The 27932-nt window shown below is 42.3% G+C and overlaps 2 protein-coding genes across 3 annotated transcripts in view; one reads left to right on the forward strand and one right to left on the reverse strand.

The window, feature by feature from the left end:
- The window catches only part of si:ch73-22o12.1 (nectin-2), a 177162-nt gene extending 149230 nt beyond the window's left edge, over positions 1-27932 (reverse strand). The window contains exon 1 of one of the 2 annotated variants that reach the window (XM_061776111.1): positions 27476-27907. In XM_061776111.1, the coding sequence (XP_061632095.1) occupies positions 27476-27560 (85 nt within the window). In that variant the 5' untranslated portion in view covers positions 27561-27907. Of the gene's footprint in view, positions 1-27475 lie in introns of both variants that reach the window. The other variant, XM_061776110.1, reaches the window with a different exon arrangement.
- Positions 15894-18090, forward strand: LOC133479398 (putative uncharacterized protein FLJ46204; the record flags this gene model as incomplete). Its single annotated transcript, XM_061776370.1, has 2 exons — positions 15894-15938; positions 17890-18090. Coding segments are annotated over 2 exons (246 nt in total), but the record flags the coding sequence as incomplete, so codon positions are not given.

Here is a 27932-nt window from a genome sequence, read left to right on the forward strand (position 1 = left end):
AAAAATAAACTAGCTTTTGGGTTCAACTATACTGTGAACGATGGCGACGCGGAATGTTGCGGCGCAGATCAATGACCTCATTGATCGGATCGGCGATTTATGACAAAGCCAATCACCATAAAATGAAAATTATTGGCAGATACCGATCAGCCCAATCAGATGGGTGTAAAGTCTGGTGTGTAGAGGTGCCCAGTCATTTGAAAGAAGACACACGATGGGTTTCATTGTTGTCTCTAAACCAATTAGAGATTTTGAAGAGCGGGGACACTCCGTCTGATTGGCCGTGTACCGTGTCTGCATGAGTGTGTGCGCGCAGGCACACGTTTATTATGTGGGCACGAAGCTAAGTTTTCTGACGTGGAGCCGGCAGCTGCAGTTACAGAAAATTGAGCGGCATAAATGATATTAGTTCCAAAGCCTAACGCCACCGCAACGATGTGGGAACATTTTGGATTCAAGCCAGATGAACGTGGCCATCCCGCTAATACCAACGAGCTGGTATGTCGAATTTGTATGACGTCGCAACAAAGAAAACAACTTAAAACCTCAACGTGACAAAATCAATTTTAAACACAACCATCCCACCCAATTTCTTCAGCTGGGAACGAAAAACACAGTGGGACATCTCCCATTTCCCATCAGCTTGCAATTATGGAACCCTCTGCCCGACAATGCAAATACAAACATGAATATGGCGCACGTATGCTCACATTATATACAGTGTAGTGTTACTATTATAAGAGCTGTAGCCATTGAACATGTTGACAAAGCAGCGTTTAAAGTAAGGCTGCAGACATAAAAAGTAGTACAAATCTTGAATAAAAACAGGTTGCCTTGATCTACTTGTGTTGACATTAATGTTGCTACTTGGCACTTTTTCTTAACCAACTGGAAACCTGATTGGTAGTATATTGCCTGTTAAGGCAATAATGACCGTTCACACCTCTGTGCCAAATTTTAATATTTGTTGAGGTGCAATTTTTGTGAACTGTTTTATTTACATTTTTTTTAATCCAAGATATTTTATTGTTCTACATAACAATGTCAATGTTCATTATTCTTACAATTAGAATTAAAAGTGAATTGTTCTTAAAAGCATGTACTTGAATTATTATGCGCTAACATCAGTGGCATAATAAACAACGATACCATCATTTGTTGTGATAATTTTGGGAAAATATATTGTCCTAAAAACATTTGCTATCATGACAGGCTTAAACACATAATATACTGAGAGAGAACAAGAGCAATCAATAACAAAAAATATTCTACAAACAGTATAAAAAAAAAAGAAAAAAAAGAAAATGGGAAAAAAAAAAGTAACACCTGTAATAAAAAGGCAGGACTGCGAAGAAAGGACCATGATATCGCGTAGGATGTATCTATATTCCGTGATAAGTTGCAGGGGGTCATTGTTGCCGGGTTGGGACTCATTGTTTCCATGACATGCATTCTGGCACTCACATAGTTTGAAGTGGAAAATGATCTATGCCTATAAAAACATCACAAGTAGGCCTGTCACAATACATTTTTTAGGACGATATATTGTCCGGCGGCACGGTAGTGGACTGCTTAGCACATCTGCCTCACAGTTCTGAGGAGCAGGGTTCAAATCCCGGCCCCGCCTGTGTGGAGTTTGCCTGTTCTCCCTGTGCCTGCGTGGGCAAAAGACATTTACTCCGCGTCACCATCGTGTACAGTATATTTGAATCCAAAAGCTAGTTTATTTTTAGCCTTGTTATGTGTTTTCGACATAGTACTGTAAATATCTGATCTTTACGATCACTAGACTTTAGCTTGTCAACTCAAACGCGAGCGGCTACACTCGTTACCACCATGGCGACGACAACAACAATGGATCGAGTCGTGTGTATTATAAGAACAAAATGGGGGAAACGTTTGCTGGTGGTGAAGCAGACATGCTTCCCACAACCTGGTGTGTCATAGTGACTCCCCCACAGCTTGATAAACTGCATTCTTCCCTGCGGCCCTGCTGTTTGCGACAGTCACTAGAAGACGCCTGCTGGACCCTAAATTAATTATCAGGTCCCCTCGAAATCTTGGTTTACAGTCATAAAAGAGTCCTTTGCTTCGTTTGAACTGACAACAGATTTTGAGAACTCTTTGTCCTGATTTGAAACTCCAAGCACTATGAAAAGTGTTTTGAACCATAACCAGTTGATTTGCAAAGACTAAAGTTTAAACCATCATTCTATATGCTTGACCTGTGAGTAAAGAGTAGAAAGTTGGGAGTATTTTATATTACTATACAATGTTCCCTCACCACTTCGCACGTCACGTTTTGCGGCTTCAGTGCTTTGCTGGTTTTTCCAAAATATTCATAAAAAAAATTTGAAAATTTTAAAAAATTAAAAATACAGTCATATATGCAGCCATATTGCGGAAAGACGCGTTCTTTCATGTTGATGCACGCGAGAGAAGGTTTCCCTGCATGCCAAACAAAGAGATAAGTTGACTGAGAGGTTTTGTACATGCCTTTACATGCCTTTACACAAAAAAACTGAAAATGTGGCTAGTTAACACCTATAGCTCCCAACACTAAAAGACAAGTTTGTTATGTTGTCTTTTTGTTATGATCAAAAAAATTATGGTTTTATTCTCTCTTAATAGTATAGTTTGATTATGTATCCTGTATTATATTGTCTTGTAGATGTATTTTACTGCTTTTTTACATCATGGCCAGGGGACTACAGATGAAAACTAGCCTTCTGGCTAATTCTGGCTTTTTTAACCATGTGTACTTCATGTGTTTTATGAAATTGCATTGTCCCCTTTCAAAAATAAACTGAACTGAACTGTACTGTAAGGGCACTCATACAAGGCGCGTGATTGGTTCCCGGCGTGACATCGACCAATGAGAGCACGAGTGGATTTATCCCGTAAGCTGATTGGCTGCGCATCATTGCAGCCTCACCCAGCATCTTCCATTGTTGTGTCTCGCCAGTCTCATCCACGCTGTTGTGTTCGCAATAACCTTTTTTGTTTAAGCGATAATTTTTTTGATTAGTTAAGCAAATCCTACTTTGCGGTTTTTCACCTTTTGCGGGGGGTTCTGGTCCCCATTAACAGTGAAAAACGAGGGAACACTATGACTTCAAAACCATTTTATGGGTCCAAATTGTAAACTAGATTCAAGCTGATGGGTGTGGTCTTGTCTGGTCCTCGATCCTCTTCGACACGCCCCCGGGGTATTTAACCCCTGAATCCCGCTGCCAGCCTGCTCTCTTGGTTCCACTCCTCTTGGTTCTTTGAGCTTGCCGTTGGCTCCCGAGCTACAGCCACCCCTACCCCTCCCCTTTCTTGGTTCAGGCACACGACTCGGTAACTGCGGGCCTTGGGGGTGGAACAAAATGTTATGTAGCCTAGCAAGCTAGTGCGAGCACTAACAGTTGTACGGAAACATGCCAGCGTTATGTCGTAAGTTAGCGCCCATTATTTCTGTAATGTTGGTTTGACTTGACTGATTAGAATACATGACCTGAATAGAGAATACTTTTGAAGACACTCAGTATACAGGACACAAGTATATACAGTAAAGGAAAGTCAGAAAAGGGTGGAGTGCCCTCTCCAGGTCGGGAATGAGATCCAAGTGGAGGAGTTCAAGTATCTCGGGGTCTTGTTAGCGAGGGCTCAGAGTCAAGCCACTGCTCCTTCGCATTGAGAGGAGCCAGATGACGTGGCTGGGGCATCTGATTAGGATGCCTCCTGGACGCCTCCCTGGTGAGGTGTTCCGGGGCGTGTCCCACCAGGAGGAGACACCACCGGGGACGATCCAGGACACGCTGGAGAGACTATGTCTCACGGCCTGCCTGCGAAGGCCTCGGGATACCCCCGGAAGAGCTGCATGAAGTGGCTGGGGAGAGGGAAGTCTGGGCTTCCCTCCTAAAGCTACTGCCCCGACCTTGGATAAGCGAAAGAAAATGGATGGCTGGATGGATATATTTTCCCAAAAACTATCATAATAAACGATAAAATCATTGGCTTATTTATGCCTCAGAAATCATGAAAAATAAGGCCCACCCTCGAGCTGCAGGCCTGTGCAGTTGGTCCACTGAAGGCGCTGGAGACGTGCCCTTCACTTGTCAATCAAATACGTTCGCTGTAATCAACTACTGGGTGAATAACGTGTGCCGCTGAGGTTACGCTTAAACAGTTAACTTTCACATGGGTGTTTTATGTGGGGACTAACACACACACACACACAGAACAACTCTGAGCAAGGCACTGATGTCTTAAATGACGTCACTGTTGTGGAGCGAGCCGTTGAGATCCTCAGTTCGCGAACATAAATTTTACTTTCCCTTAAGTGTCTCTGTTGTCCGCTCCGTGCTGCGCATGGAGCAAGGCTGTGGAGTATTGGACGGAGCTAACACCGGTCCCTCGGCACTAACATTTTTAACATTATTAAATGCCAAGGGTCTGGAACGTATATCCCGCGATAAACAGCAATCACTGTATTGCAGTGAATAAAGGGTGAATAGTTTCACTATTTTAATGTTACAGTGGTTACATTGCCTAAACATTGATAAATGTGTTGTGAATTCATGTTACTGTACATCATTGCCAATGGGAAAACATTTTGGGAAATTAGACCAACTTCAGAACAGATTGTGTGTGATTGTTGAGGTTTCACATTGTTGAAGGAAACCATGTTTTCTTTTTTAAGACTGGGTGTAGTTTTACATTCGCCATCTCCAGGGATCACTGCCGGGGCAAGCGTGTATTGGAAGCAGTAGGTCGCGTAGGGAAGTTTTTTTTAGCGTGCATGACAACATCCAGAGACCTGGACGAGCCCCCACTCACACCAAAATCCATTTCCTGCTCCACAGCCAGCATGCCCTCCAGCCCCCGGTGAGCGTGAATTCTGACATGACCTTGTCAACGACTGATGTGATGAAGATGCTGCACATGTGTGTATTATTAGTTGAGCTTAGTCTGGCTGCTGTGATGCTGTTGACATGTTCACAAGAGGGGAGAAAAAAGGGACAAAATATGCCAACTAAAATAGAGCTCAGTGCCAAAGTCAGATCGTTTTATGTGTTCCATAAATTATTTGCTGTAACCTTGCGAGGCGGCTCGATTGGGAAGAATGCAGGTATGAGATCTTGCCAGGCTTCAGAGTGATAAGACTGTGAAAGGCTGGACAGTGTCTGCATCCTTTCACCAGATAAGACATCGAAAACAGCGGCCCCTGAAGAGATCAGTCTTGCTCCTTCATAAAAAGAAGCACACGTCTTTTTCTGTACTGTGAGGATGTTTTAAATCACCTCTCAAATGGCTTTCAGCAACCAGACTGCTGATCAAGCCAGCTCTGTATACTCACTTCTTCACTTTACTTCTAGTTGATGGCTTGATTGGCCCCAAATGGTATAACATGAATAGACCAGTCACAAGTCAAGTGTTTCTCGTGGTTGCTAAACCAGGTTAGGTTGTGGCTGAAAAGTACCAATGCTGATAAAATATCAGGAGAGCAAACCAACTGGTCAAACTGGTTCTTTAAGTTTCAAAGTTTGCAACTGTCACTGTGTGAAGAAAACCTTGCAAGTCCACTTTGTGACTGAACAATGACTCTCTGTGTTCTCAATAAATGCAACTTTGTTTTATCAAAGCATCTTATAGAGTATCTCCATCAAAACTTGTACTTCTTTCTTTTGAAGAACAATGCTGAACAATGAAAGATGATCACAGTTTTTCTTTTCTTTTTGCAAACCAAGTGCTGACAGCCAAAAGATAATCAATGTAAAGTTTAAAAGTACGGGTAACATGAAAGGTAGATTTTTGCTGAACCAAGTCAGCTTAATGCAAGAAAACCATGTCGCCAATAGACCATGAATTATGCAGACTCCGTGATGCTTTGAGGATATAGTCAGCTTTGTGTCATTTTACCATGATAGAAATTGTTACAAGCTGAAACGAACAATTACAAGTCCTTGTTTAGACAGAGTTCTGTCCACTTCAACGTTTTAAAAACATTTAATAATCATCAATGCACACCAAAAGGATGGGACAAAAAAAAGATTTACGTCTCCAGTGCTGAAGCTGACACACAAAAAATAAAAATTAAAAAAATAAAACGTGCATGGGGTGTTTGAAATGTAATATTTTGCTAGAAGAGTTTACCCTGAAGAAGAAAAATGAAAATATATGTCCACAGTGGGAAGCAACAATATATTAGTGTTGTGCTAGAACAAGGGATAGGTATTTGACAGAATTTCCTCCATTGATTATTGGGGGAAACTATCAATTAACAGATTAATTCTTCGTGGGAGGGTTTCTGTGAATGTTCTGAAGTCCTGTTTCCATGCTACATATTAAGCAGAGAAGTAGAAAGGGCTCCAAGCTATTGATTCTTTTTAGAAAAACTAAATTCTACCGATTATTCCATTGATTAATGGGATGCAAAAAATATTTTGCATTATCAAACAACAATACCAACATACAAAACAATAACGTGCATGTGAGAAGTGAAGTTTATTTTTGTCCACTTAGGGTAACCATCCTCACATCCTACACTATTATTTGTGACTGAGTGTCTGTGGCTTTAAAAGGCAGGGCCTGGCTTGGTGTCAGGGCTCGAGACTGCGACCAAAATGGTCGTATATGTGACCCTTTTTTCAGTGTGCGCGATTAAAAATTTCATCTGGTCGCACTTGCACAAGTGCATGTATTAATGCTCCCTATAACACGGGCTCACTATATAAGACGTGGTTAAAAGACGTGGTCTTTTTTTACTGTATTAGTCAATCTCCTCCACCTGCATGCTCTCCTCTTTTGTAGAGAGGGTGCCGTCTCATTAAATGAACGGCAAACAGGCGTGCGCATTCACAACCGCTGAGAGCGAGCCTTGCGTGGGCTGGAGAAACTGTGCTCACGGAGCGGCCCACTCAGTCGTCGGGAGAGGAGGCGTCGCTGACAAGGGTGTAGGTCAGGAATGCCCAAACTTTTTTGCCCCAAGATCTACTTTTCAAGCAGCCAACCTCCCGCGACCTACCTTTTTTTTTGGAGGGTGGGGGCCGCGACCAAGTCGCCAGTTTGAGAGTGCAGAGCGCTCCCAGGACCTGAAGTGGGCGACCAACATCAACTCCGTCCTCAAAAAGGCCCAGCAGAGGATGTACTTCCTGCGGCTTCTGAGAAAGCACGGCCTGCCACCGGAGCTGCTGAGACAGTTCTACACAGCGGTCATCGAATCAGTCCTGCGTTCTTCCATCACAGTCTGGTTTGGTGCTGCTACAAAAAAGGACAAACTCCGACTGCAACGGACTGCTGAAAGGATTGTCGGTACCCCCCTACCCACCCTTGAGGACTTGCACGCTGCCAGAACTAAGACAAGTGCGTGTAAAATCCTCTCGGACCCTCCCCACCCCGGTCACCGGCTCTTCCAGCTCCTTCCCTCAGGTAGGCGCTACCGATCAATGCAAACTAGAACTAGTAGACATTCCAACAGCTTCTTCCCTCTTGCAATCAACTTCTTAAACAGCTCATTTATAATTCCATTACAACAAGCTGGCAATTTTTTGACTCGAGTTCGTTGTCACATTTCTGTGGGGCCATTTATGTATTACTCGTGCACTCACTGTAGTTGTCTCGCCGTGCTGCACTATTTGCATATAGTGGCCACTCATGCCAGAGTAGCATCTGCTCCATTTGCACACTGATTGAGGAGTATCTGTCACATTTGCACAACCATTGTCCCAGATTATCGCACTACTCGTCACTTTAAACCGCATACACTCCTTGAAGTCTCAGTACCCTTTGCACAATGGTCATTGCACCGGACTATTGCGATATTAGCCATTGGAACTGCTCTAAGTGCTAGAGGACTCTGCATCTTTTTGCACAATTATTGTTTGTTGTTGTTTTTTGTCAATGTCTTTATGTCTCCAAAGTGTTCTGTAAATTGACTGTCTGTTGTACTAGAGCGGCTCCAACTACCGGAGACAAATTCCATGTGTGTTTTGGACATACTTGGAAAAAAAAGATGATTCTGATTCTGAGCTAAAATTCTGGGCCGCCGACACAGATCAGCACCAATGTATATTGATGTACCTTGCATCACCGCACGAGCCAAACTTGCACAACATAATTAACAATGTAAATTTTTTTGTCATTACCTGAGTTTACTCCGATGACTGAGTCACTGATGGTGTAGTGGTACACTCGCCTGACTTTGGTGCGGGCAGCGTGGGTTCAGTTCCCACTCAGTGACGGTGTGAATGTGAATATGAGTGTGAATGGTTGTCCGTGTCTATATATGCCCTCCGACTGACTGGCGACCAGTTCAGGATAGGCTCCAGCGTCCCCTAACCAGGATAAGCGGTGTTGAAATGGATGGATGGACTCCGATGACTTGCACTGAAGTGAATCAGCCAGGGATGCGTAGTCAGTGTCGTATTTTCCATGCACAGTCCTAAAATGCCACATTTCCGTTCTTTGGTAATGCGATGGCAGACTGGCAGATGAGGCATACGCATTTCGAAAATGTCATTGTGAAATAATGCTCCTCGTCCCATTCCGTGGTAAGTTTTTGTCTCCTTACTTGGTCCAGCTCCCCCACTCATTTTTATACCCTTTCTTAAGTTTAAGAGAAAACACAGAGAGATAAAAATTGGAGGTAACTCACTGACTAGCTTGTTAGTTTTGACACACTTGGCGCCATTGTTTGTGCATCTGCAGTTCCCTTTTAGCGGCGTGACCTCAGTGTCAGAAAAATTCAGATATCATCGATTATATATGTATATCAATCAAGCAACGGGATGGATGATAGGCTGATGTCTTTTTTTTTTTTAATGTCACGCGATGTCATGCGATCTACCAATACTACCTTCGCGGTCGACTGGTCGATCGCGATTGACGCATTGAGCACCTCTGGTGTAGATGGTACTGGTACCCCCTCAGATTCATGACACCGATCCATCCCCTTCACTTTTTAATCACCCCCTCTTCCTGAAGTCTGACCTGCAACTTCCCAAGGAAGATGAATCTCACAAGGCCTACATGGAATTCATGCTATCTGCTTCTTACGTAAAACAACTTGTATAGTTACGGTTTGTTGTACGTTTGTAAGGCTGGGAAGCACTGGGAGCACTCAACACACAAACATCTGCGGAGACATTACAATATGCCCTAATTAGGGGTGTTAGGCTACAGTACATTAAATTATCCAACGATGATTACGTTAGCTTATGTCGGAGAGCGTAGACATGCTGTTGTATAAGCAAATTGTGCTTTGCCGTAGCTATTGTATAGACACTTTTTATGTGAAAAAGGCACACACACACACGCACACACACACGACTCAGGGTCGCACCAGACACTTTAGCAGCATTGGGGTTTTGTCATCTAATTTATATACGTCTTATTTGCCTTGGTTCTCTGACCCTATGTTGCACACGTCAACTGATCTTTGATATTTGCCCATTCAATTAATACTTTTTATTCTGTATATACCATAGTTTTATTTAACTTTTCATATTGATGTTTATTTTTCTAACGTCTTTGTAGCACCGCGGGCCCTTGAGTACCGTAATTTCAACCCTCCAATATGTTACGCATATTGAAGAATTGACAATAAAAGCACCTTGTACCATGTAATCCTAAAGTTCAGAAATTCTCTACCTTTTACAGACTGTTTCCTTCTGGCTCAGCCCCATCGCCCCAACTTTTTTCTACACGAAGTGGTCTGCAGTAACATTAGGCCACGTAAAAAAATATCCCTGCAAAGCTTCAAGGCAGAGATTTCGCATTTACTTTTTTTGTAGTTGAATTATTATAATATATATATATATATAAGTTATTCGACTAATCATTTCATCCCTACTAATCTGGCTTGCTACCACATTTCATAAAGATCCAAGTGCTTTGTCTGTGTAGATTCTCTGTCATCCAGGTCCTGGTAAACTGCAAAGGTTGAATCAGGGCAACTGGACTGTGCTTGTGTGTTGAAGATGTTTCACCTTTAATCCAAAATCAGGGATCTGTGTTCAGCCCCCCTCACCACGGCGAGAACGAGCCTCGCAGTCTCCTGTGCCGCTTAAAAGGGCGCAGATAGTACTGGTACTCACAGTTCATGACATCGATCCGTCCACCCCATTTTTTTTAATATTATTTTTTATTATTTTTTTTTCTTTTTTTTTCTTTATTTATTTTTTATTTATTTATTTATTTATTTATTTGTTTTTAAATCAGCCGCTCTTCCTGAAGTCAGATCTCCAACTCGGCAAGGCAGACAAATATTACAAGGCTGACACGGAACTATATAAACACTACCTGTATAATTACACGTTTTGTTGTACATTTGTAAGGCTGAGAAGCGCTGGGAGCATGCAACTCTGGCCTTACATGTCACAAGCTTTATAAATTCCTACTCTCAGTGGAAATTGGACACACAGTCACCCCATCGCGTCGCGTCCCGAGTCTCACTACCCACACTGTAAAAGATGCGTTTGATTAACTTAAAACAAAGTAACAATCTTGTGCCATGTACTCAACACTAGCTGAATTGAAATACCTTCAAAAAAATATTTTCTTTTTTTAACTTTGAGCTAACAACTACTTTTTTAACAGCATGTGGCCAGTGGCTAAGGTCTTTAAAAACAGTATGTATGTATTGTTCAGAAAAAAATGAGAAACAAAAAACAATTGCAGCGTTTTTGTTTTTGTTTTTTTTATATATAAAAAACGTTATGGTGGATGCGCGATAAGTGGTATTATTAGGATATCCCCATTTAAAAAGTGAATTTCATGTACAGTTTAGATTATTATTATTATTAATGTAAAGGTGTTGTTGTTTGAACTACGGTTCATACACAAATGTTATACAAATGTTCAAATAAAACATTTTGCAATTGGCACGATGTTTTGCTGCGTGCTAAGCATTCCAGACAAGTTTCATCATGTATGACCATAAACGGCTGTGACGAAATCATGAGCTGGTGCAAAAGTTAGTGTATAGCCCTGAAAGGGCTACTTCAGTTCAATTTTAGGCATGGAGTCTCCACATTTATGCCTTGAGGGTGTGTTCCTTAGGGGCTGTCAACAATAGGTTATTTTTGTTGCCCGTGTGGTTGGCCATCCATACGTCTCTCGTTGCAAATCAGTTCGTTCTCGGGCCATTCTTCGCGTTGAATGGGACGACCTTTGGAGGGAGCAATGTCAGGACAGTTATATGCAGATGATAGGTGATGTCTCAAACCTCCTGCTCTGTTTAGAGATGGCTTTTTTCATTGGACATAGATGGCTTCTCTTACACCTCTTTCAAACCAGCAGTCTTCCCTATCCAGAATTTCTAAGTGGGGTTAATTGAAGATTATGTCCATTGGTGTGATAGTGTGTGATAGGGTGTGTGAATGGTTGTTTGTCTGTATGAGCCCTGCAATTGACTGGCAACCTGTCCAGGGTGTACCCAGTCTTTCACCTTAAGACAGCCGCAATACTAATGAGGACAAGCACGATAGAAAATGGATGTATGATTCAGCAGTGGACTCTATTTTACCTCAATACCTGATGTTGATGAATCAGGTATTGGGGCAATTCCACAAACTCGACAGGATTCTTAGCAGTCAAATGAAGTGATTGTTATTCCCATGCCAAGAGAATGCATACAGTATCAAAAACATGTTTTGTGCAAAGAGGTCCTAGGGAAGGTGATGGAAAGATGTTCCATGGCGCTGCCTTTAAATGTTTTCAATATCACATAAGGGCACTGCATCATCCACCATTCAATACCAGATCAATAACGCAAACCATCTTCCACCACGCCGACTACATTTAGACACATTAAAGGTGACTGCTAATGAGAAGCAGGACATATGGGCATATGGGTGCATAAAAAATAAAAAGCAGGGGGGTATATTGAGGACAATGTCAACGGCCTTGGTGCTTAATTCCATACAGTTGTGCAGCGAGCTCCATGGAGGAGATTTGTGAAATGAAAGAATGTGACAAAGACAGACGTTGGGATGGAGGGAGGGAACAGAGCATGAGAGAACTGACCAGGCTGCAGGCAGTAATAAAAGGGAGAAAGGTTAACGCTCGCAGTCCTTCACACAGTTGACAATGGATGGTTCTTGAACTATTAAATATGAGTCTCATGCTTTAAGGGTGAGACGTGCAGAGGGGAGGTGCGACTAAATTACAAATGAGCTGATCATTCGCAGCCTCCTCGCTTGGCTCACTCGCACCGGTGTTCCAAATCCTACTTCATCCCCTCTGCCAAGATGCTGCAGTGGGGGATTTTAAAATGTCGACATCCTCAACCCCCACTTCTCTGACGCTTTTACTCCTGCAGGGTCACAGGGAAACGCGTCCCTGAGGTCTAATTCATTAAAAGGGGGGTTGGCTGTTTTTCCAATGGAAATTAAAGCTTGTTCTTCACTTTATTCGGGACTGTGAGGTCGGTTCGACATAAGGAATTGCACATTTGGCAGAGGGTGTCTCAGCTAATGGTGTGGAAATGTGTGTGGGACAAAAAAAAAAAAAAAAAAAAAAAGCCTTAACATTTTCGTGCAAGATAAGCTGCTGACATACTACTCAAGCTAATAGTACAGTCTTAAAACCATTGATTATGACGAATCGAGGCTGGTTCGGGTACATTAAGAAAGACTCTCATGCATACTGATATAATGAAGCTCTTCCAAAAACATTGCAGAGTTGTGTTATTGGAAATACCTCAACCGGCCAATTCTCAAAGACTTTTGGCACTACTTGTTAGGGCCGGCTTTTGGCTTATTTTATTTTGGATCAGACGGGAACAACTCCAGCAGTCTGGATACCCCCTTTGACCCAGACACAACCATCCCGGTCGTGGGCTCTCAGTATGACCTCAGCGAGTCAGCAGCAAAGCAGTAGGGTGGGTGTTCCGACATGGAGCTGCGTTATCCGTTCAGTTTCACTATTTACACGAGATCGTTTTAACTAAAAATTAACGATAGGCACCATAATCAATTAACTGATCGCTCACAGTTGTCAATTATGTGGAATGGTTTGCTAATTAATCAAGTCTTGCAGCAATGAAGGGAAAAAACAGACTTTCATCCACCAATGAATCTCAGACTTTTTGTCAGGCTTGTGGAGCAGAGATATTGGAGTTTGTGTTTTATGGCAATTCATCAAGCTTCGCTGCCAGGCTTCGACCCCACATGCAATGACGACAATTTTGCGTTACCCATCTAATACATGTGGTCAAATTTGGTAGCAATAGTACAAAATCTCTAGGATAAGTTCACGTTTGAAGGACCAAAAGAACTGGTCAAATGACCTTAAACCGGCTGTTTCAAAACAAAATTTCAGACTTCTTGCGTCTTTTCAGAGAGTTCTTGAGATTTTGTTGTGTGTCTATTCATGATAGATATGCCCACCAAATTTCATGCTGCTAATTCAAACTGGCTTTGGGGGCTGAATTTTCAAAAAATTCCAGAGGCTTTTCACCATAAATCAAGGAAATTTAGTCAAAGGCCTATTCCTACTAAAAACGGACAGGGTTGAGGTTTCAAGTTAGGGTTGTAAGCCTCAGTTGAGTTTTCAAATAAGGATTTGATTCCAGGGTGAGGGTTTCAATTTTAGGGAACAAATTAGTGTTTCAAGCCTGGCTTAGCTAGGCTTGCAACATTATCACTTTTTTCTTTTGATTACTCGCTGATACAGAGTACTGATACTTGATAACGCCGTTATGTCCAGCAATAATGAAAATGTATTTTATAATCAAAACTAAATTAATCATTACGACTGTGATCGTATCCTGTGTGTTAACTAAATCATTCCATTACAAATGCTAATTCCCCTAGTGATTCATTTTATAATACTGTACAGAAAAAAGGAAACGCATTCTCTTTCATTTAAAAAGTGTACCTGAACACACCTCATGCAGCTATTATGTGACTGCTATTGTAAACAAAAATACAATGAACCTGACACAGAGACACCTGGAGTTACAGACAACAGTTTCATGAGCTCCACACATGAAGCACCTGCAAATTAGTACAATGGGGAATAAGAAAAATGTCATTTTAAAAGTGACAGAGATCACAGTTATGGCTCATAACAATTAACAAAAGCCATTATGAGCATATTACACGTTAAATTACAAATCCCAATATGAACACCGAATTATCAACTATGCTCAGCGGTCGGCAGCTGCCTCCGTCCGAGGAGTGCATCATGCATTTTGCAGAGCATAATGTGCAATGGCCTAAAAGTGTTGTCATCTGTGTCCTTAAAGGATCTCCACACGCACACCACAGACACAGACACAGACACAGACACACACACACACACACACACACACACACACACACACTTGCTACCCGGAAGGACTGTCAGACTGGTGGTGTCGGATAATTGTTACAAGTATCACAGGTATCAGGCATCCCTAGTTTCAAAGTAAGGTTTCAACACTAAGTTTCTGAGTTTCAAACTAGGATAAGGATTTCAAACTATAGTTTCAAACTAGGGTTCCGGTTTCAAAGTAGGGTTTTTAGGCCTTGAAGTTGGCCTACCAAATTTCAAGCAAGGACAAGGGTTTCGAGTCATTCTTATGTAAACGTTAACCCTTTGTCACAGGAAAGTGACGGGAATGGCATCCTTAAAAGGGACTCCATTATGAGGAAGCGATTAAAACAGGACTTCCTCAGATGTGATGTCTGTTCAAGATAACGGTTGCTGATGGTTATGATACACAGTACCCCCAACCCACACACACACACAAACACACACACACACACACACACACCACTTAGTGAAGAACACGCTAACATGCTTCATCATCACAACCTAAAACGCAACAAGCTCATTGATACCCCCGTCCGCCTCACGCCCTTCCCTCCTGTTCTTCAGCTTTGTATCTCCTGTCTCATAATATTCCCCAAGTCAACAATAAGTCTGATGTTTTCTCTGTGTTTCAGGTTACTGGTAATGAAAAGTTCTCAAAGCAGTCTTTTCACGACAGCTCGTTTATCAAGATATAAGAGTACAAAAAGCCTGAACGACGTCCAGCATGTACATCATTGCAGCCAGTGAACCATCCATATTAGAGAAGGGGGGATAAAAAAACGAAAAGTGTCTGCTGTTGAAATGCTTTCAATGCATGTAATTAAAACAGCTTTTCATCCAGAGTTGAGCCATTGTATGGTTAAAAAAAAATAAAGAAAACTGCTAATTTCTTTGAAGGTATTTGCAAGTAAAACCTAACCCAGAACAGCAAATACACAAACACACACATGACCTTTTCAAAAATACTGACATTTATCAGGCCAGAGCTGAATGGGGGAGGACAGCTTATTTAGACTGGCCAAATGATAAGGCCTAACCACCGTAATCATTAGCACTAAAACAAATTTAAAATCCTTCGCCGAGCTGTGTGCTAATGAGATACTAAGCGCTTGCCTGTTCCTTCTTTTATTAGGCAGGAAAAAGGATAAACTCATCGTGATCCATCAATTACATTCCTCTTAATAGAGCCAGCGTAATGCTCATTCTGGGCTGCGGTGATGATAAATGGCGGCAGGCTTGGCAGGGTGACAGTATTCGCACAGAATTGCTCAGCGTGCAAGGAGATGGTTACAGTTCATAATGCAAGCACAACAGCATCAAGGATACAAACAACAGAACTACAAAAGCTATTCATGCAATTTCAGAAAAAGGTTGGAGAATTCTAAGAAATAATGGCCACAATAAAAACAAGAGAGATTGAAGACCACTGGCAAGGCCAGACTTGGATCTCAAATCATCTTTCCCCACTGAAATGAATGGAAATGCCAATCATCCATTCCAGCATTCCAATAAAAATATATAAACACACGTATATATACACACGTATATATACATACGTATATATACACACGTATATACACACACGCGTATATACACACACACGCGTATATACACACACGCGCGTATACACACACACGCGTATACACACGCGCGTATACACACACGCGCGTATACACACGCGCGCGTATACACACGCGCGTGTATACACACGCGCGTGTATACACACGCGCGTGTATACACACGCGCGTGTATACACACACGCGTGTATACACACACGCGTGCGTATACACACACGCGTGCGTATACACACACCCGTGCGTATACACACACCCGTGCGTATATACACACGCATGTATACACACACGCGTGCGTATATACACACACGTGTGCGTATACACACACCCGTGCGTATATACACACGCATGTATACACACGCGTGCGTATATACACACGCATGTATACACACACGCGTGCGTATATACACACGCATGTATACACACACGCGTATACACACACACGCGTATACACACGCGCGTATACACACACACGCGTATACACGCGCGTATACACACGCGTACATACACACGCGTACATACACATACGCGTATATACACACGCGTACATATACATACGCGTATATACACACGCGTACATATACACACGCGTACATATACATACGCGTATATACACACGCGTACATATACATACGCGTATATACACGCGCGTACATATACATACGCGTATACACACGCGTGTACACGCGCGTATGCACACGCGCGTATGCACACGCGCGTATGCACACGCGCGTATACACGCGCGTATACACACGCGCGTATACACACGCGCGTATACACACACGCGCGTATACACACACGCGCGTATATACACGCGCGTATATACACACGCGCGTATATACACGCGCGTATATACACACGCGCGTACACACACGCGCGTACACACACGCGCGTACACACACACGCGCGTACACACACGCGCGTACACACACGCGCGTACACACACGCGCGTACACACACGCGCGTACACACACGCGCGTACACACACGCGCGTACACACACGCGCGTATACACGCGCGTATATACACGCGCGTGTATACACGCGCGTATATACACGCGCGCGTACACGCGCGTATATACACGCGCGCGTACACGCGCGTATATACACGCGCGCGTACACGCGCGTGTACACGCGCGTATATATACATACGCGTATACACACGCGTGTATATATACATACGCGTATACACACGCGTATATATACATACGTGTATACACACGCGTATATATACATACGTGTATACACACGCGTATATATACATACGTGTATACACACACGCGTATATATACGTGTATACACACACGCGTATATATACGTGTATACACACACGCGTATATATACGTGTATACACACACGCGTATATATACGTGTATACACACACGCGTATATATACGTGTATACACACACGCGTATATATACGTGTATACACACACGCGTATATATACGTGTATACACACACGCGTATATACACGTGTATACACACACGCGTATATACACGTGTATACACACACGCGTATATACACGTGTATACACACACGCGTATATACACGTGTATACACACACGCGTATATACACGTGTATACACACACACGCGTATATACACGTGTATACACACACGCGTATATACACGTGTATACACACACGCGTATATATACGTGTATACACACACGCGTATATATACATACGTGTATACACACACGCGTATATATACGTGTATACACACACGCGTATATATACGTGTATACACACGCGTATATATACGTGTATACACACACGCGTATATATACGTGTATACACACACGCGTATATATACGTGTATACACACACGCGTATATATACGTATACACACACGCGTAGATATACATACGTATACACACACGCGTAGATATACATACGTATACACACACGCGTATATATACACACGTATACACACACGCGTATATATACACACGTATACACACACGCGTATATATACACACGTATATACACACACGCGTATATATACACGCGTATATACACACACGCGTATATACACACACGCGTATATATACACGCGTATATACACACACGCGTATATACACACGCGTATATATACACGCGCGCGCGCACACACGCGCGCACACACGTGTATATATACGTATATATATATACACACGTGTATATATACACACGTGTATATATATACACATACGTATATATATACACATACGTATATATATACACATACGTATATATATACACGTATATATACACATGTATATATATACACGTATATATACACATGTATATATATATACACGTATATATACACATGTATATATATATACACGTATATATACACATGTATATATATACGTATATATACACACGTATATATACATGTATATGCGGAGTGCCCGGAGAGAACATGCAAACTCCACACAGGCGGGGCCGGGGATTGAACCCGGGTCCTCAGAACTGTGAGGCTGATGCTCTAACCAGTCGCCCACCGTGCCACCTATATATATATATATATATATATATATATATATATATATATATATATATATATATATATATATATATCCTATGACAGAATATATACACGCAGGCAACCAATAAGAGGAAAGGGGGCAGTCTTAGCCAAATATGGACAAAGCGGATACAAAACTGGGTCAAACAGAAGTAGCTGTGAGAGGAGCCTTTTCTGAACACTCCTATGACAGAACCAAGGTGTTTTTTAAAATGAAATTGGCAATTTTATACTAAGACTATGAGAGCCCCTCTATGGAAGTCTAAATAATCAAAATATGGGACTTTTAAGATGGGATATTTAAGTGGAATTTGTTTGTGCTGCACCACTGGCATGCTCTACAAAGATTTTATCCATTCGGTTTAAACTATTGCTGCACTAGATTATAGCCACATCAAAAGGTATCATGATGGGATACCTTTATATAAATAAAAATTATGACCGTTGAGACAATTTGGATGTTCTTTTTTTATGCATTCCAGAGGTATTGGACCAGAGATCGTATCAGCAGGGACATCAGCACCAGTAACAAAGTCCAAAATGATTTGAAATTAAAAAAATTATTCGGCCGAATCAATCAAAGCTCGATTGACATGGCATATACGGCCAGCTTTAGCATGTAGCGTTAGCGTTTTGTCTTCTCAAATTTATGGCAGAGGATGATTTGCTGAAGAAATCAGCAGTGGGGTATTGTAGCCTGGTAGAGTGCCCATATAATTAAATTACAAAAAAAGGCCAACTTCGGTACATTTTGTCCTCCTCAGCGCTGTTTCACTCACTACTCCCAAAGCTGAACCTTAGTCCCATTGACATCGTTACAACAAATAAAAAGAAGAGCGGTCTCAAGCGATTTGTTACAACATATTCTGGTTATATTAGATTAACTGAAACCAAACCAGGTGAGAAACAGACCAACTTTACAAACCCATCAAATGATTTGTACCAGATTTCGACACTAAGCTCGAGTCCCAGTGAGGCATTGCGTTCCTAAAGTGGGTATTTTGGGTCTTCCTTAGTGTACAACATTCAGATGAAATCCAGGCATTTCAGCAGTGCATGAGCTCAGCTGCAGCCATGTTGACAGACCACGTCAGGCTATTTTTTTCTCGCTAGCCACCATGTTGTTCCTGCCATAAACAGCAAGGCCTGGAGTCCAGCGGGGGCAGGGCAAGGATTTGAATACACCAATACTGTCACTCGAACAAAAGCACTGGACGGGGGTGGGGGGGTCAAAGATAGGAGGGAATAAAAAGATGAGAACAAGGCCCCTGTCTGTGTGTACTAGACAGCAGAGTATAGGGGAGGTGCAGGGTGGGATGTAGATTGGCGGAAGGTTTGGAGTGGCCGGGTGGGAAAGAGGGGAGGTGGATGGGGCTTCGTCCATCTTAATCGTTTGCTGCCAGCTTGCTTAAAAAATAATAATAATAAAATTCAATCACTGAAACGAAGATCACCGAAACCCATTCAGCATAACTTTGCATCCCCATTGTTTTTTAGCAGTCTCCTCTAAGGTGAAACAAACTAGCTGTGATTCATTTAAGAGCAGGCAGTGAGGCGGCCTCCTCCCCCGCGCATGACCCTGCTTGTCCACCAGTTTCTCAGCCAGCCAGCCAGCCACCCCCTGCACGCATGCAGCTTACTCGGCCATAAAGACAATACCCCACCCCACCCCAAAACTCCCCTCCACATAAGCCAAGCGCTCTTCAATAAAAACATCACCATGGTAAAAGGCCAAACCTTTCTGACCCACATGCCACAAAACTTTGCAATGGGAAGGGTGTTTGTGTGTGTGGGGTGGGTTCAAGTTTTTTTTCTGACTTGAAATGAAAATAACCACTTTAATATTACTACAGTAAAACAGTAGGACTGGCATAATTGCTTAAATTGTTCATTAATGTAAATTTTCCTCATAGTCCATCAGGGAAATTTAGTCAAATGCCCATCCCTAGTCGTGTCACAGGGGGGAAAAAAAAAAAAAAAAAAACTAGAGTTACGATAAAGAGTTACAACCCATATATTCGCTTGCTAACGGCTAGCAAGAGCAGCTAAAATTAGCAGGGGACCATACTATTGTTTTTTTGGTTTTTTTACATTCTTGTATGTCACACAAGTATAAAACGGCCAATGTAAAACACAACATGAATAAAACAGTTGACCTTTAATAACGAGTGACAAAACACAAGGTTTCTAGCAAGCAAGCCCAAGCTGGAAGCTAGCATGAGCAGCTATATTTGGCCATCACTACTCAGACTTCATCTTTTTTAGTCTTAAATGTCACAAGTGTAAAAAGACCATCGTAAAATGTACAATTGATCATACATTCAACCTTTGATAAGTGATGAGCCTTGCACCTAGCATGAGGAGCCTAAGTTAGCAGTCACCATCGTTATCTTTAAATTGTTCATTAACAATGTATATTTTTACTGTCTCAAATATCACAAGTGTAAAACGACCACCATAAAACATACCTTCCTTCCTTTAAGTGATAAAACAGTACCTTTGATAGCAAGTGACGACAAATTTATCAGCTAGCCAATCGGTGCTAGCTAGCGGATAGCACTAGCAGCTAAAGTTGGCAGTCAATGCCACTACTTGAACTTAAGTTTTGTTCATGCTTGATACACGTATGTTCGGCGCGGAATCAGGCGGACAAGCTTTGCAGCCTTTTCTGTTCGGCTTGTCGCTTCTGTTAGACAATATTCTCCCAGACTGTAGGTGGCAGTGTAGCGCGTCGACAGCATATGAACAACACTACACCACAATAGAAGTAGAAAAAACTCGTTTCCGCGTTATTAGGATTCCCACATAGTTTACAGGCAGGACGCGCCCCGCTACAAGATGACTGGCTCTTGCGTCGCAGAAGGGGCAGGCTACGCAGATGTAACGAGCTGGCTGTATCAGATTTGTACGAAATAAAAACAAAAGTTTGTTGTGGTTAGGTTTAGGGCAAGGGTTGGGGCTTAAGGTGGTACAGGACGGGTTAAGGTTAGGATTAGGGTGGGAAACAACGCCGCCACACTTAAGTCACATACTTTTTTCACATCTGGAAGCAGTAGGATGTGTTTTATCGGGATACAGCACCCAATCAGTCATAGCAGTCATTGAGCAACAGAGTGCATCCTGGAGCCAGTAATGTTGTAGTAGGGCGTGTCCTGCCTGGAAACTATGTGGGAATCCTAATAAAGCGTTGTTTCCGCCACCAGTAGGAGCTGTTGCTCATCCACCATGTTTTTCCATGCGGGACCATCTATGTAGTTAGAAATTTATGTCGGTGCGCAATACGGAAAATTTGGGCCATACGGACGCCGCGCGGAGCAGCGTGGTTGCTGAAATTACGTAATTTCCCCAGATGGACCTTGCAGATCCATCAAGCATAAACCAAGCTCCAGCTATTCTGAAGCTTTAATGTCATACAACTGTAAAAAAAAATAAAAATTTTTAATAAATAAAAAACACCCTTGCAACATGCTGCCAAATTTTTTAGTTTGTTGTCACATTTCTGTCGGGCCAATTCTACATTACTCGTGCACTCACTGTAGTAGTCTCGCCACGCTGCTCTATTTGCATATATGTTGTTGACCAATACTGGCCACTCATGCCAGAGTAGCATCTGCACCACTTGCACACTGACTGAGGACTATCTGCAACATTGGCACAATCGACATTGTCCCATATTATCACACTACTAGTCACTTTAAACTGCATACATTCCTTGAAGTCTCGGCGCCCTTTGCACAATGGTCATTGCACCGGACTATTCCTATATTAGTCATTCAAACTGCTCTAAGTGCTAGAGGACTGCAACTTTTTGCACAATTGTCACAAAAAAAAAATGTAAAAAAAAAATAAAATAGTACAGGCATTACCAGAAACCTAGCAACCCTTTATTGCTCAGTGACTGTTTTCCTCAATGTCTTTATGTCTCAAAAGTGTTCTCTGTCAATTGACTGTCTGTTGTCATATTAGAGCGGCTCCAACTACCGCAGACAAATTCCTTGTGTGTTTTTTGGACATACCGTATTTTCACAACCATAGGTCGCACCGTATTAAAAGGCGCAGTCTCAGTTACGGGGTCTATTTCTGTATTTAACACATACATAAGGCGCACCGTATTATTGGGTGCAGGCATGGTAAAACACACGCTATCTTAGAACATACGGTAGCATGCATGCACGCCGTGTCTCTTCGTAGGTGCAGTTTTCGACTGCGGTCAAGCCAGCCTCCACTCGTAAAGTAGCAGTCAAGCCAGCCACCCCTAATTTTGTTCATACTAGGCATAACTGTAATAGGTCGCCAACTCGTGGCGAAAGCCACCTTCAAAATAAAAGCTTTCCAATAATACGGACGTCAGTGCTCTTCGGTTAAGGAATGCAACCAGCAAAGTTAATTTGAATCATGAGATACATTAAAAAATGTAGTCTATTTGGTATCTTAGGAAAAATAAATGGTAAATTGACTGCACTTATATAATACTTTATCAACATCATCACAGTGCCCAAAGTGCTTTAAAAAGCCTCACATTCACACACACATTCATAAACCAATGGGCGACTGCTGCCATGCGAGGCTCCACAATTAGGGTTCAGTGTCTTTCCCAAGAGCACTTCGACATGCGGACAGACGTAGCAGGGATTCGAACCTGTTCTACCTACTGAGCCAAAGCCACCCCAACATAAGGCTTGACCGGCGCAACATACCTACTGGGAGCGTGCATTTAGCGTCCTCATTCACGCGCACCCTTCCCCCTTTACGTCCGCATGCTGTCCTCAGCCACGTCCGCTTTTCCTCTGTATAAGCACCGTGTCGGCAGGAAATGCTCCCAGTCAGTTAAGCGGAGCGCTCATCATACAACAACATTTATAGATTTTGGAACTCTGTGCACACATAAGGCACGCCACATTATAAGGCGCTCCGTCCATTTTGGAGAAACTATACGACTTTTAAGTGCGCCTTATGGTCGTGAAAATATGGTACTTGGCAAAATAAAGATGATTCTGATTCTGATATTGGCCAGCACAACCAGCTAAAATTACTCGAGCCCACTTCCTGGACTTCCTTTTAACATTCTTTAATGTTGCACAAGTGTGAGGCCACTGTAAAATTGATACCTTTGATGAAGGTGACATGTAAAGAGGAGTTAGCCAGGCTATGGATAATATTAGCAGCTTAAGTTAGCATCCGACACCAGTGTTTGGACTTCATCTCTACAACAAATATAAACTTCAAATGCTACACAAAGTGTAGCGTATGTTTATGTTGTAAAATTATTTTTCATTTCTGACTATTTGTATCGTCAAACATATTACCGCTATTCTAAAGAATATAAGGGGTCTAGAAAATGGATGGGAAAATGAATGTAAATAAATAAACTTGTTTTATAAAGCGTAATTATTGAATGTACTGTAGCATTAATGTTTGGGATGTGTGCCTTTAAGGAGTGTGGCCTAGTGAGTGACAGGAGCTGTAGTATGAGTCGCTCCTTGAAAAATGTCCTCATTTTATATTTGTGTGGTTAACTGTGTGCCGCGTTCAATAAGCGCATCGGCGACTGTGGTGCTCCTTGCCCATATGCAAGGCCACTACAGTCCCTTAATTAATCCTTTTTTTTTTTTTTTTTATTCACTCAAGCAGTTGTGTATCCAAAGCATGCTACATTTCAAATCACAGTGGTTCACAAAAAAAAAAACAACAAAAAACAACCAAGCAATCACTCATAGATTGAAAAACTCGTAAGTTTGAACATGCAAGTTAAGAAACCACTGTATTTTATTTCATTATACTGTATGCAGTCTGTTTAACCACGGAGGCCAACCTTCATTAAAAATGCATCCGCTCACATTGAATTCACCACAAAACTTTTTAAAAGTGGGTAAAAATTCAATCATTCCCTTTACTCAGACAAGTGGAAAGGGAGGCTCATGGACTAAGTGGTTGCCGTCAAAGCACAACAGGTATGAGAAGCGCACAAACACGCAGCCGTTGCATAGTCCTAAATTGCACAAATAAAATGATTTAAATGCAAGAAAACTCAAAAAGGACTGTTTCTGCCGGTACTGGTTAAGCTTTGCATTGCTCTAGACTCATAAATATGGAAAAGCTTTTGTTTTGTGCCTCCCCTACTCCACCACCACAACCAGAGTACTCCAAATTCCGCACAATCAAAGTGAACATAAAAAGGTCCGCTGCAAGAATAAGTCACCAGCAAGCATGCACGGTCAATCGTGAACATTTAGAATAGACCGTCAGCTCCAAGAATGCTGGATGCAGCAGCCCTACATACTTGCCCTAATTACTGCACAAAACAAACAACCGAGGCGCAGAGGAAGCTGAGAAAATGTTCAACTGGTTTTCACGGCACTTGCATTCATATGTTAATAAATTAGCTGCATGCCATGGATGCTTGCTCTGACTGCATCACTCCCAGTGGTCTATCACCTGTATTCTGCTCTCACCAGACTCCATAGGAAAAATATGCATATTCTGATTTTAACGTCGTGTTAAACGCCGTCTGTGGGAAGAATGCAGAAGGTTTACGCTTGTGCTCCACCCTTTCAAGTGAGTGGCATGAAAATCTGGCAGGGGTGTTTTTGCATAATCATGCAGAGAAACAAGCATATCAGATTTGCGTGGAGGAAGTATTCGTATACAGTGAAACCTTGCAGGGAGATGAGGGACCAAGCTCTGAAGTAAAAATGGTAAACATTTGTTAATAACTGACACCCCTTCTAAAAAAACATAATTGTCTAAATTGATGGTTTAAAACCTAAATGTAACCCAAAACACTAATTTCAATTTCAAACTTATCTTACAACAATACCCTTAAGAATGCATGGCTTACAGATGATTTTTTTGTGAAAATTGGAAATATTTTTTAAAAAATGTAAAAAAAATATATTTTTTAAAAACTGTCAACAATTCAGGACCTGTAAAAATATCAGTTGCTACTCATTATTACATTTGACTCAGTCATACATATTGGTTACAACTATCTGATCACCACAGCCGATTTCTCTGCATCAACTTGAGAGGTTTACCACCCTGCTTTCTCAGACGTCAAACCCCACAAAGGAGCATGGCCTGTCTGTCGAAACCTTTTCCAAGTGATCCCCAGCAAAGTCACGATTCAGCATTTGCAAATTTGCAGGGTTTTTTTGAGGAAATTCGCTGAAATTCTTGTCTATTTGCCGTTTTTGTGATAGGCCAATGGAATAAAAGTATTACTTTGGCGCCATCTAGTGAAATCTTGGTGTTGTTGTTAGGTTTAACTCATTGATCGTGTTTTTTCAACTGCGTTTGAGATGTCCTGTATTGTTAGCGTTCTTTTAATGCACCTTGTGCACCGTCAAAAGTGAAAAAAAAAAGGTTTCTGCGTCTCTATAATCCGTCAATTTTGCTAATCTGCCTGTTCCCTAACATTTATTTTGTGTAAAAGCCAAAAGTTAAGTTTAACGACTTGATACCATTTGCGTAAAGTCTAGTGCCAACATTTATTTGTTTGCCCATGTGTGATGTCAAGGCAGTTTGTCCTGTTATACTACTGCTGGGCTTCATGCGAAGGTGACTTGTTTGTGTTGAATAAATGTACCGACTGAATACATGCGTTTATGTAACATGAGGTCGTGATCGTGTACATGCTAAATGTATGGCGTTCGTGCTTTACTGCTTTGTTGACATCCTGTGGCATCTTTAGGCAATTACAAACCCCTTTTAGGAGGGGCGTCAATTATCTGCTGATTTTCGGTATTCACAGGAGGGCTCAGTCCCTATCGCCCGCACACGCTACGTTTTACGGATTTTTACAGTACATTTACTGTAATGCCCTTGTATGTGGGAAAGGAAAGCCAGATGCCAAAGCAGGCTCCAGCACAGGAAGACACAGTGAGCATACTCACGTAGGAGCTGCTGTCAGCCACAGCTTACGCCCAGACACGCACACATCAGCAACGTCACATGCCACCCTAACTAATAGGCCTACAGACACTATAATACTTGCAGTATACATTTTATGCTTGAAATTAGTTTTTGTGTTCAAATATATTTGCATTTATTTATAAAGTGTTTTCAGAAGGGTAAATCAATTTAAACATATATATATATATATATATATATATATATATATATATATAAATTATGGTCTCTCTATCGTGGTATTTCCCCTCGCGTCGGTGGATCTGGAACGTATCCTCTACGATAAACGGGTTCACTGTTCATTATGTTGAGCAGGTCGCCGTTACAAATTGATCACCACTGCAACGTTTCTTTACATCACCTTGAGAAGTTTAACAACATGCTTTCTGCAGCGTCCAAGTTCACCCGTCTATCACACTGATGTTCGCTGTCTGGGCCGTAACTTGGTCAGTTACACAGCAAAATAAATACATTAATTAAATTTAAAATGCGGACCGACGCGAATAGGTGCATTTTAATCAGCGAATAGCTATAGTTACGGTCTACTACAATATTCAGGAGTAGGTGAGGGTTTACCATAGACGCAGTGGAAAATGCTGTCAAATCGATTGCTCAGTGGTTGAGGCTCAGTGCAGGGTTATGGCTGACAAAAAAAATAAAATAATAATCATAATAAAAAGTTGTACTTAAGTAAACAAACAACAAATTGTTCTGGTTCCCACTTCGCTGGTCTCTACAGTACATTAAGAGCAAGTTTGCAGGCCCTGCAAGTCAAGTGTAACTAATGGAGGTTGATGTGTGGAAGAAAGCGAGCGTGGCAAGGGAAACTGGGTGGTTTTGGGACAAAGCACTAAGGACACAAAAGACGTCTGCGTGGTGTGTGTAGTGTGCGTTTGTGTTTGTTGGGGAGGCCGCAGCTGTCAATCACCTGAGAGCCCCGCGGAGCCACACCTTAAAACAGGCGCTACGTCACTCACCGAAACTGGGGTCAAAGGACCGAAACGAGGCTGAAAACGCGACTACATGATACAATTCACGTACCGGGCTTAGCAAAGTGGGGTACATTCAACCCCAAGGGGAGGTTTATATCCCAAAACGGCTGTTTGAGAAGCACCTGGTCGGGCTTCCGCGTCAGGTGGTCAAGGTGGTATCGAAACTGGTATTACACAAAAACTAATTTGGAAATGATCTTACCGTGTGGTAAAAGTGTCGAGCCGAGGAGCAAAAGTACCACTTTAAAGCAGTCTTGTCGACTTGGGAGAGGATCTTGTCCGGCCATGGTCGCTCCGAAATGTGCCGGGGAATAGATGGAGGGAAGGGGTGGGGGGCAGCAGGTTCACTTCGCTGGCAAGCGAGACGGAGAGAGAGAGAGAAAAAAAAAAGTCCGACGTGAGGTATATTCTCGCTTTGAAAAGTCGCCTCCGGGCTGGAGTGTGTTCTGTTTAATTCCGTGACCGCAGACACAGGTAATGATTCCCCTGCTTTACTCCCGGCGGGCCGATTCACTCTTGACTATGTGTGTGAGTGTGCGTGTTGCCGCGCTGCTTGCGCTCCGACAAATAGTCCCCCTTCCTTCACTCCCGAGCGCGAGGCGTCTGTCCGAGCAAGCGGGGTGACGTCATCCGGCGGAAAAGGCGTAACAGTCCTGTAC

The sequence above is a fragment of the Phyllopteryx taeniolatus genome, chromosome 6 (genome assembly GCF_024500385.1).
Source record: "Phyllopteryx taeniolatus isolate TA_2022b chromosome 6, UOR_Ptae_1.2, whole genome shotgun sequence".
NCBI classification, from domain to species: Eukaryota; Metazoa; Chordata; class Actinopteri; order Syngnathiformes; family Syngnathidae; genus Phyllopteryx; species Phyllopteryx taeniolatus.